The 12737-nt window shown below is 32.5% G+C and overlaps 1 protein-coding gene across 3 annotated transcripts in view; it reads left to right on the top strand.

Annotated features, from left to right (window-relative positions):
* The window catches only part of LOC118195737 (MAGUK p55 subfamily member 7-like), a 106383-nt gene that overhangs the window by 31822 nt on the left and 61824 nt on the right, over positions 1-12737 (top strand). For 2 of the 3 annotated variants that reach the window (XM_085814070.1, XM_085814071.1), the window contains exon 2: positions 9643-9749. In XM_085814070.1, the coding sequence (XP_085670196.1) occupies positions 9707-9749 (43 nt within the window). In that variant the 5' untranslated portion in view covers positions 9643-9706. Of the gene's footprint in view, positions 1-8971; positions 9750-12737 lie in introns of those variants that run through there. The other variant, XM_035367060.2, reaches the window with a different exon arrangement.

Here is a 12737-nt window from a genome sequence, read left to right as displayed (position 1 = left end):
CCCGCTATATTGGAATTTGATTAATCCATAGGTGAAAAAATTTAAGAATATTACATTACATTAGTTAATTGGTTAAATTCTTTGCCGTCCTATCCACTTGTCAAGAGAGAGAGTATGGAAATGAATACGAATGCATTTTACATATTGGAATGAGGTCCTCATTCTGCTGAAACTCAGGAGTTCGAAGAAATGGAAATTAGTTCTAGCTTTGTACACAATAAATGAAGTTCGAAGACTCATGTTTGTCTGGAGTGGAACATTGCGCGTGCTAGTTCTTTTTATCCTCATAATAGAGAAGAATCGAGATGAATGACGCAAAGAAAAATGTGCCCTATATACATGAAACCCAACCAAAAGTTTGAGATATGCTAAAAGGCAAAGAGAATGGCAAAGAAATATTCTAAAAGCATACCTCTTTGCCATTCAGGGATTGCTTATGTACTCGTATTTGAGAATTACACTAAAATGTAACTCATTAAATTGTCGTATTCTACGACAATAGGTCCCGAATAGTGGAAATAGAGGATCTTTTTAATATAAAAGGCCCAAAAATCGCAGAACGTTATGTTATCATCATTTTACGTCACACGGCGCATCTCCAAACTGTATAATAGCTGCTGTGTGATAAATTTAAGTGAAACGCGGGTAGATGAGATGCAGCACTTTGTTCAGTTGCAGATGTCGTTGGCCCATTCGAGCGTTTTTTGATTTAATACGCTCTCTTTTTTCAGAAAAATTGTGTTAAGTATACGAATATTCGCTTTATTCAAGAGAGGATTTTAAATCCACATCGAAGTTCAGCCCGAACGGCTTCATTGGTATCCTGTTAAATGTGCGTCGACAGCTGCAGTTCTGTTCTGTGTTTGTTACCATTCTGAATAAGTACTTGATCCTTAAAAAACTCTTTCATCAGAATTAATCGAGACTTCCACAAACACCTGATATATTTCGTATCTGTTATTATAGTGTAAAGAAGGGGGGAGATGCATTGCTTTTATTTAATATAAAAATAATAAGCAGTTTAGAAATTCATCTGCAGCAGTATTGTTTTGGATACAAGAAGGCTTCAGCAAAAATTTATTCTATAATTACTTTATTTTATTGTTGTAAAAACTGGGGAGAAAGACATTCTTCTCCTCCCCCCCCCCTTGCTACTTACAAACTTTCATGAAATTCCTTGTGGAATTGTCCGAACGTTAGGAAGTTGCTTAAGGCTAAAAACGTATCCGATTTCTGTGCTTTCATTAAATGCAGTAATAAAATTATGTTAAAAGATTTTAATATGATTTTTTAATTCTTTTTTTCCCCTCCTCGCTGCGAATTAAGTAGCAGAAAAATATTTGGTTCAGACTGCTTTTTTCGACTGCACATGACCCAACTGCAAATATTTCTGCTAAATAAAAAATAATGATAATAATAAAAATAAAAACTCTTCTATGTTTTTATAAATTAATTACTGGCAGAGCTGAGCTTAAATTTGTTTAATAGCACTTGACAGCCGTTGGCCCTGGACTAATTTCTGCTGATTAGTTTAGTTCAGCTGATAGGGCAAAAATTATTTATTTATTTATTTATTTATTTATTTATTTTTTATTTTTTTTATTATTATTTTTTTTTTTTATTTTTTTTATTTTTTTTTTTTTTTTTTGTGCTTGATGTGGAATTGGTGACTGCAAATATTATTTTCTGGGTTATATATTGGATCTAAAGTGAAATGTAAAAACAGAGAAAAGAACCTAAATACATGTTGAAATGTTTTAAGCAGTTAGGAATAATGTATATGCTGCTTGTCACACATTGGGAGTTTATTGGTTGTAATGCATAAATTTTTAATGTTTTGAGGATAATCTAAACCTTTTTTAAGGAATAAATAAGAAGTTGAATTTTTCTTGCACATTTAGAAAATTAAGAGCATTTTCATCATGCCAGGTTAAAGCTGTACTGGAAAATTCTGTTCATTTGGGAAGGAAAGAACACATTTTCCGTACCTTTAATAACATCTGCTGTGCAGTATAATTTCTGTTGTTACTTATGACCTCTTGCCAGTCTGATGATGATGATTTGTAAATACCTTTTTTTTTTTTTTTTTTTTTTTTTAATTTCTGGTCCTTAGAGAACGAATTCAACTAAGTGCTTGGTTGATAACTGCTCCAGTTACTAATTTTTTTCTCTTCAAAATATTTTGCATGGAGGGTTCTAGATCTACAGAGTATGGCGGTTGCAGCAGAATTTCTCAGCCTAGCTCTACAATTTTCTGACGATCACAAAGGCGGCGTGGGGTCTGTCTTTATCAATGTGCAGTATGATGTGTTTTTTATTGAACATCGCTGGCTTTTTTTTTCTTTGTCTGCTTTGTTTAAATCACCCATTTGCTGAGAGTATCCTTCCGATTTTCGTTACGTTACAAAAGCTCGTAATGTATTGGTCCATAATGTTGCTCGTAATGTTCGATCGTATACATAGCATTCTCTTATTCAGGCTGAAGCTCAGTTTAGAGGTGGGGGGGGGCAGGTTTTTCGGGCTCAAGTATGCTCTTTACCTAATGGTATTTTTCATTAGTAGTTATCATTCGTTCCAAGAAGGGTTCGTTTTCGTTCCGAGCAAACTGAAATGTGCATATGACGACTCGATCATGCAAATTTTTCTCACTTAACTCAAAAGGAACTTATTTGGAATATTTATAAACCAATCCTACGAACATGGTCGGTGTGGCTTGTTGAGCTGAACTAAGCTTTTTCTCAATATTCGATGTTGCCAAAAAAGGGTCTTGTTCTATCATAGTCTTGACAATATCGTCATCGATTAAAGATGGCCGCTCAGAGCATGGCTTTATCATAAAGGTCGAAATCACCTGCTTCGAAATTTTCGAAACATCTTCTGGATATTCTGTTTGAAACTGCATTTCCATCAAAAGCTTTCTTTGAATTTCAACATGCTTCTTCATCTAGAATGTTTACCACGAAGGCGTCGCTCCCTTTAGGCACAAGCCATTGTGTGCTTTATCGTAATCAATTAAACCAAACCTTCTTCAAATTTCTTCGATAGCATTTCTGTATTGAAATTGGTACAAAATACAGTGTTGTAAATGAACTGTATGTGTGCCCGTGTTTACACGATCGCGTCTCACTTAATAATGATATGAGGCATTTTTGTTACATTTGATTTAGAAGACCACATGTGTATAAATAATAGAGAGAGACAGTATGTCTCAAATGAACACGTGCATGCATGTTGAAACTTAAAATAACATTATCGGATAGAACTTTCCGGTAGACATTATACAAAATGTTTATTTTACACAAAATCTCTGAAAAATTTCTGCGACAAATTGAGGTTGCTTTTTTGTTTAATTTAAAATTTTATATTAGTATATTCTCTTTCGATGAGGGATGCCTTCAAAATTAAGATTAAGAATACAGCATCTTTCAAATAACTTCCAGAAAAGTCGTGAACAGTTCATAAATAAACTTTTGCATTTTCCTGATTAAAATGCTGTGAAAATTTCTATTTATACATTTCTTGATGTTTCAAATTAAATAAATTGCATTGCTATTTTGAAGGATATATTTTCTCATCGTTTGACAGTGTCATTCTGTTAATGTTATCAGACTTGCCGTGGACAAGTGCGATCGCATTATATGGCGCCTACTGTAAATTGCTTAAAAAATTTTGTTCAAAAATATTACATACATTAAATTTAATAAGAGAATTTCTTTAATATTCGTGGGCCCACCAGCGGCCGAGCGGTAAAGTCGCTGAACACTGGTAGTTCGGTCCGAGGTTCGAATCCCGCGAACGGGCTGGCTGCATGGGTGTTTTCGTGGTTTTCCCCATGTGTAACGTGTATACGAGCCAGTTTCCTTTAGAAAGTCCTCCACGAAGGCATCCCTCCCCTTAGGCAGATAGCCCTCGAGGCTTTGCCGTAATTAAAATAACCTAACCTAACCTTTAATATTCGTTATTTGCGAATTTCAGTGGGAATTCAGTTTGTTTCTGTGCCGTTTGACATTATGTTAATTAAAGGAAAAGAGGTGGGCTAATGCACATCGACTTTCAGAAAGATTTTTTTTTTTTTTTTTTTTTTTTTTTGTGAAAAAGTTTTTCCAGAATAATTGTTTGACTTAAAGTTTCTCCTTGCAAATGAAAGTTTCTCTCTCTGAAGAAGAATTTCGGAATAATTTTTGTTCAGAAACTTGTGCAGTTCATTAAAATGTACTGAGCCTTTTTTACTTGAATAAAGTGCAGAAGTTAAGGTGGTTGGGTGTTAACCAGTTACGAAATCTGCACTTGCCGTACGTTTTCTATCAACTATTGTTTTGTTATTATATCAACTGAAATGTTGAGCGATTCATTAAATTTTAATGAGCGCATGTAATGCAATTAAGGTATATTATAATGCAATTAATATAATAAACTGTAAATAATAAGATATTTTCATGTGTTTTCTTTCATTACATTTAATAACTGTTGATTGGTTGTGAAGCTGCTAATTGAATTTTCTAATTATTTCCATATAGTTTGTAAATGATATCATTATAAAATTATTGCTGTTAAATAGTTCCTTGCCTAAGATGCTGAACTTTCAGCAAGTGAATAAATTAAGAAACCTCCCTTAAATTTAACCGTTCAAAGTCCAAAACGCCTGAGACTGCCTTTCATTAAAAAGACCTCAACTGCCCGAAATGGCCGAGATTGAGATGTTGTTTCCTTCCATCTTCCCAAGGCAGTGTTTCTTAACATTTCTAGCTAGTCGCACCCCTTGAATCTGAAAATATATCTCCCGCACCCCACTGAATAATGTGTTTTAATTTTTTTCGTCTAGAAAAATACATTTTTTGCGAAACTTATTGTTTATTGAAAAACGTTATACATTTTATATAAATACAAAACAGTATTATTTTTATTAATGACTAGTCTGTTGTTGTTTATTCGTTATTATACTGGCGAAGCGAGGTTCCTTTTTTGAAAGACAAGCGCGTAAGTTATCACTTGCATTTAAGCGATTTCTCGCTTTAGTTTTTATATGCAAAAGCGATGAAAATCCTATTTCGCACAAGTAGGTGGTAGCAAAGGGTAAGAGTAATTGCAGTGCTCCGTTCGCCAACTCTGGATAACGTTGTAAGTGTGAATGCCAGAATTGTTGCAATTCTAATTGTTCGAATTCCATTTCAACATGTCCAGTTGCTCGCATTTCGATAAGTTGATCTTTTTTCAGATCATTATCATCCATCAAATTTAAGTCAAATAGAAATGGATCCAGTATCCATCTCTGAGTTTTGGTAATATTTCCGGTAGAAAAATATCCATTGAATGATTCGCTCAATCGTCTTAAATGTATTACAATGTCGGGTATAATTGTATTCTTTTCATTTTTCGCAATAACAGAATCAAGCAAGGGAAAGTTTGCAAAATTCCCCTTTTCTACTCGACGTATCCAAATTTCTAATTTTGCGATAAAAGAAGATAATTTTTCACTAGATATTATTATATTTATGCCAAATCCTTGCAGATTCAATTCATTTAAATGGCTAAATATGTCTGCTAAGTAGACCAGCCTCAGCATTGCATCATTACTCTCAAAATCTTTTACTGAAACAGTTTTGACTAGTCAGTAATTGAATAATTTCCTCACGCAATTCAAAAACTCTGTTAAACATTCGACCCTTAGATAACCATCGTATTTCGGTGTGATATAGGAGCACGGTATGATTAGGACCGATTTCTTCGCAAAATGCACGAAAAATGGATGATCAAGCTGTCGCCCTCGGATGTATTTTACTACATTTACTGCTGTAGTTAGGTGTTGTTTTAAACTTTCTGGCAATGCTTTCGACGCAAGCGCATGACGATGCAACATGCAATGCGTTATTATAACTTCCGATAATTCTCTTTTCATGTGTGAAAACAAATCCTGAATTTTTGGCCTAACATTGCTGGGGCTCCATCAGTGCATATTGAGCCAATCACATTCATTGGTAATTGTTATTTAGTAAAAAAAATCTTTGATGCGATTGAAAACATCAATTCCTCTCGTATTCACCTCCAGTGGCTCACAAAATAGAAATTCTTCTATCACCTCTTTTTCCTTCACATACCTGACAAATACCTAAAGTTGGCTACAATTATCAACATCAGTTGACTCATCCAGTTGCATGCCTATTTTAGTGAACTGATTTTTGTGTCTTCAATTACTTGCATTAAAATATCTTCACTGAGATCTTGTATTCACGATCGTATAATATCATTCGATAATGGAATCTGTTGATTTTTTTTTTAATGTGCTTCCGAATCTAAAACTGTTTAGGCAATAATAAACAATTTAGGCTAATAAATAATAAATTGTTTAGGTTTGTATCGTGACTTCGTGGCTATCGAGGTTTCTCGAAGGTCACGTTTGTCTTCCCAGAAAGATTTTTTCTTTTCTCCGTCACCTAGCTGCCTGTTCGTGTTTGTTTGTAGCGTTTCATGCCTTTCCGTAGCGTAGTGTATATGCCCATCGGCACCGACTGTTTCTTGTGTCTTTTGCCGATAGTGAGCTAGGGGCTACCAATTTTTATGAGCTTCAATATTGGGGACACTATTGCAGATTTCAAATATTTTATTATAAGAAATTTAATAAATGATATTTAATAATTTTTATAGTTAGGTAGAGGCTTCTCCCGCACCCCCAAAAATACATTCACGCACCGCCAGGAGCGGGCACCCCCCGGTTAAGAACCACTGTCCCAAGGTATGCAGTAGCAAGTGCAGTTCCCCAAATGCATTGTATCAGTTTATTGCTGACAGCTTGCCCTATAAGGCTAATAAAAGCTTCTTTGTTAGAAAGTAGAAAGAATGTCATTTGAAATCTTTACACCTCTTTGTGCGTTAATGGAGAGGAGGAGAGAACGGGCGGGACGGGGACGGGCGTTTCAGTGTTTTAACATACAAGTTAGCAAAGGTTTCGGTTTTCTTAGGGTAAACAAAGAATTCCCTTGCAAATAGTATAAATAAGCATGCTCTATATTTGCATTTTTTCCAAATTCTGACGCTTTAAATTAATTGGCTTAGCACCTGAACTAATTGGAAACAATAAATTAATCAGAATCAATATAGCTGTTTAATTAAACAATCGGAAAGAATTCTTTTCTATGTGTTCCATTTCGCGTATTTGCTGTCGTAGTGAAATTGGAAGTACTGCAATTGAGGAAAGTATCTGTTGCAAGCCTCGTGCTGAGGCGATTGAGTGAATGCATAAATGCGTCTTGAATAATTCCTTTTTTTAATTAATTAAATAAGTGCACGAGTCTGTACATGGGGTTAATTTACAATAAAATAATATCGTAGTAATTTTTTCCTTTTCAATTTGGCTCAGCTGTCTGTGTCTGGATTTCCTGGAGGATAATTCTTGTTTGACTTAAAGTTTAGTAGAATAGTTGTAATTGTTTAGATGTTAAAGTGGAATCTGCAGTCGAAATTCTGACTGAAAACTGAGGAAAAAAGAAAATATGTAAATCATAAATTTAAAAAAAAAAAATTAACTGTTAGATTTTTAAGCGTTTCAGTATTATTTAACTTTTTGAAACAGCAAATTCTTTGAGGCACTGGACTGTGATATAAAGCTTACTAGTATCTGAAAATTTGGAATTTAGTGGCAAGAGTAAGTCATATTCATAAAAGTCTTACATAAACATGGGGCAAGGATTGAGCAAATCTCTCCATTTGAGATTCTCCCCCCCCCCAGAGGAAAAAAAGACAACTACCAGTTCATACTTAAACCATTGTTTCCTTTAAAAACTGTAATCTGAAATTTTTTTTAGTACGGTTTTATTTTTTTATCTCTTTATTTGTTTGTGTAATGTATTTGAATGATGTGTCTGAGCTTGGGCAAAACTTTGTCTTATCACAGTGCTCCGTTTGATAAGTACGAAGTGCAGTTTGTAAACATGTAAGATAAAAAGTAAATAAATAATAAAAAGAACTAGGAGAACATGAAAAAAATTGATTTCATGTTGGATTAAATGCATTGTGTGGTTTACGAACCTAATTTTGTGCTCGGACTTAAATATCTGGATTAAAATATTAATTAATTATTTCATTATAACATATATTTTAGTTATACTTACGAAATTTTAAGAGTGTTCAAAGTAGTCTCTTCTAGCATCAAAGCACTTATTATCTGCATTAAATATTAATTAAATATAGACACCCCTTTTGTATGATTTATAGCTTTTCCTATATTATTTGTGTAAATTACATATAATTTACGTGATAGTTAAATTACGTTTATTTTTTGGAAGTTGTTGATATGTTTTGGGAAAAATGATTAATTATTGAAAATCAATTATTAATGTGTAAATAATTAATGTGTATTAATGCGTAAATTGTTCTGATTTACTTTTAAGCGCAAAAGTGAAGCCTCGTAATACGAAAATTTACTTTGTTGATATCATGTTGTTACGTTCTTTTCCGTACATGCTTTCAAATCTTTCTGAAAACCAGGAACGCTTTTGATTCAGATATGAAAACAGAGATAACTTGTAAGATTAATGGGTAGTTATAATTTTGTTAATTAATCGCAATACTGAAGCAGAATGAAGAAAATAGTTATTCATCCAGTAGTATTTAAAGGTATCGGAAGCTGGTTTTTAGGATTGTGCGTACATCTTTTTGGTACACTACAGTTCTGTTTTTCTGCATGTTGAACGTCATTTCTTTATGTGCACGTTTCAAGTATTTTCATATATGAATTTCAAAATCCATTTTTTGATTGGGTAGATGAAGAAATGCAAATTATGGTCAAACTTTATGGGTATTTCAACCCTTATTTCGCAAGTTATTGTTGACAGCTAACTTTTAAAAGGCAGTAATGGATGTCCCCTTCACATGATGCTTTGTTTTGTTTTTCTATCTCTTGTATTTTCGTTGCTCCTCGAGTCGTGGTGTGGGCTGTTCTAATTTTGGATTGTGCCTCTTTTTCAACTTGACGCATCTTGATGATGAGGCAGTCGTAAGCGTCTTCTGAAGCAGAAATTTTCAATTCTCCGCTTCTATTGAAACTGCGCCTTGAATTTTGTTACCTTGACTTTGAACTGTGAAAGATCTAATGCCCGAATTTCGCGTACGTGCACCAATAAGATGGTACTGTTTCTTTAAAGGAAGTTTTCGGAACAGCACTGTATCTTTGTGAACTAAAAATGATGCATTATAATCTTATCTATAATGCCGATGCTTCAGCATCTCGTCGCCGTGTGTATCTCTACGATCTCGTTTATTGTAAATATTGTGATAAATATTTTCATCCATTCGCTTGAATTCGGTGTGCGTACTTCAGATTTTTCATCAGAATTGAAATTCTTTCTTTCTGTGCAAGACAGGAGTTATATTAGAAGTTTTCTAAAGTAAAAACTGTGTATTAATTTTCGAACTAAAATGAAAAATATTAAAAATTCTTGAATGGAAATAGATTCAAATTATTGCTCTTTTCTTACATTGATGTTGTTTATGATATATTAGTAATGTGGACCAATTGTTTAAAGTGTGGGAGTATGCAGTATTTCAGGAGATAGTGTTAAATAATTTTTGAGGACATACAAGACATTTTTAGCTGTTGAATTTATTCGATTTTAAGAATATTGAAATCATGAGCTGTTTCTGTTTCAGTCGCCGCAAGCAAAAATCTCCAAAGATAGAACACCAACATTCTGCTAGTCCTAATGCTCAGATCATGTCAAGTAGTATTTACCATAACGGATCAGGATGCGATACGGGTAAGTCATTTTCGTTTTATATTAATTATTATTCAGTTATTTGAAAATTATTATTTAAACTATAAAAGTATACATATATGTAAACATTTCAATGAATAAAAGTATTCATATATGATATGCATATTATCAAAGCATCTGACTGTAAAATACTGTGTAGTGCTGCATATAATAAAATAATGCAAGTATATATAATAATATAGTATATGTCAGAAAGTAAGGAAAACTATTAATATTAAAATTACTCTGTTATAATTAAACTAGTTAATAATTTGATTGCAGAGCATCTTCTTTTAAAATTAAATCTGTTTAGTGCTAATTTAGTTGTAATGCACAATTCACTTTTATTATAATCTGATTTCAGGTCACCTTTCTTTACTATATTTATATTCTAAGGCACAAATTGTTTAATTCAGAATTTTTTTTATTCAGTTGAATTGAATTATACATGGCAGTTTAATATTGAATATAAGCTATTATGGTTTCAACTATTTTCTTTGACACCCCATTCTATGATATTTAAATTCTAATCAAGTACCTTTTATACATATACTCATCTGTGTGCCTTGCTTTGTTGTATTTTAGAATTGCCATGACTTTTTTAGTTTTTTTTAGCTATAGAAATATGTAGCTATTTAAAAATATCTTGCCTCATACTGTGCCTAACAAAGGCTGATTTCAATATGACAAAGCCCATGAAAACTATCTGCCCAAGAGTGCTTTCGTTAGGGAAACTGGCTTATATTCATATTACTCATGGGGAAAACCACAAAAACCAACTGAGCAGCTAATCTGTCTTTTTAGTATTGAATGCAGATCGAATTCCAAACATGCAATATGTATATATGTGTGAGAAACAAATGTTTACTGATACTAATCTGCACATGTGCACTTCTTCTACTGTTGCTTTTGAAATAGAACATTTTCTCATGTGTGCTTGTAATACATGTTTCTTTAACTAGTGAAAATTTCTTCTTAAAAAAATATAGCAGTTGTTCATTGTAATTATTTAAGTATGCAATTTTTTATCTACCATCAACTGAAATGGATGTAATGGTCCCCCCCCCCCAAGAAAAAATTATTTTAACCAAGCGAGAGAATTTGTGAAAATAGCCATAATTTGCAGTCATGGTGTTGGAATAGAAACCATATAGCTAGCGGTACAGTGTTCATACATCCTTGTTGGCCTTGATCATGTGTTTGAGACATTGTTAACAGATATTACTGAACTTTGGGCCACCAGAAAGAGATTTGTAAAAAATTAATTTTCCAGTATGTTTATGTATGTTATTTTTACTACCTTGTAAAAAGGAAGTATTGTAATCGCGTAAAGTTTCAGGCAGCATATTTCAACGAAAATATCCATTTTGACCGCTATCGAATGCAATTTAATGATGTTTTTGCGTGATATCTGTACGTAAGGACAGAATAAAAGACTCGTTTCCTCAATAAAAAAAATTATAAAACTGCTTTAAAATTAATTCTGAAGAGAATTTTTCGTGGCGTCTGTACGAACGTATGTATCTCGCATAACTCAAACACGAGTACTCTCAGAATGTTGAAATTTTGTATATAGGACTGCTATAACATGTAGATGTGCACCTCGTATTTTGGTTGCAATCGGCCGCACCAAACGTATATAAATTTATTTATATATATATATATATATACACTCTGTTACCTGCTTCAGTGATCTTAGTTTCTTTACTCATATATGTTTGTAAATTGTACATTTTTTGCTTTAAAAATGATTGAATTATGTTGTTTTTATCTTCCGGTTAAGGGTTTATGCCTTTAGTAAATCTGTATGCAATATTTTTAGAATTATCAACAATTTTAAAGTTGTTTAAGTGCCACTAAGCCTTTTTTTTTTACGGCGGCCATTGATTGTTTACATTTGAAACAGCAGACTAGTGGATTTGTTGCCAATCTAGAGAAACTTAGCTTCGCAACAACAAAGATAACGCCTTCGTTTATTATTGCCAATTAAATCATGCTTTAATCCTTTCTGGAATTTTTTCAAGGAAATAAGTGTTTAAGATTTACTTCCTAATTGTTAATATAGATATTTTGAGTTTTTATGTATTTTTGCCTTCTTGCGAAGTAAGAACTGAATTAATTGAATGAGAAATACTCAATCGTCTGTGAAAAACTGTTTCTTTTTTGTTTTGTTTGCTTAATTTCTTTTATACATCATTCTAGCCTTATTATAGTATTCGAATAGAACATGTGGCAGTGATTAGATAATTCTATTCTTTAAATGATATAAATTTTGTGCATTATGAGTTATAATATGAACGAAATATAATGCTGTTAAGTGAGCGCCAGAGTGTTGCTATGGTAAAAAAATACTAGAGTGAATTTTAAAGAATGCATTTATTCTATTTTGGTTTATGCGCTGTCAGCGAAGTAGATTTAATTCAATCCAATAAGTTTAAATGAAATGTAAGAAAAAATGCGTATAATTTAATATTCCGTACAAGGAAGTCATGTGGTGTACACATCAGATTTTTTTAATACCTAAATTGCTAACAGAATTATCTGAAATAAAAATAATAGATTTTTTACAATTTATTTTATTAAGTATTATATAAATTACAAAAATGCATGCCTATAATATTTGGCAACAAATTGTGCATTTTTAATCTCTAATTGCACTTACATTGATTTGTCTGACCGAAGCCACTATAGAAGATGTACCTTTTTTTTACTTAGATGCGACTTACTTCCTTTCATGTTATTGATTTCTCATTATATGTGGCCCTTTTCAACATTTCATGCATCTGCTTCTTCTTCTTTTTTTTTTTTTCCAGGAATAGTTATTTTGTTATATTCCAGTAAAGTAGGCAGTTTATGGGGAGTATAAGTTAATTGTGCAACTGTTTGTTTTTTACAAATATCGGTATTTTTTTAAAAGGCCAGTTTTCTTGCACTTTAAATAAGTAACAAGCACTTGTGTCATTTGCTAGAATATTAATATATGTTTGCATA

The sequence above is a fragment of the Stegodyphus dumicola genome, chromosome 3 (genome assembly GCF_044657685.1).
Source record: "Stegodyphus dumicola isolate Sdum_Otavi_A_Nest chromosome 3, ASM4465768v1".
NCBI classification, from domain to species: Eukaryota; Metazoa; Arthropoda; class Arachnida; order Araneae; family Eresidae; genus Stegodyphus; species Stegodyphus dumicola.
The sequence above is the reverse complement of the archived record's forward strand: the minus strand, read 5'-3'. Positions and strand labels throughout refer to the sequence as shown.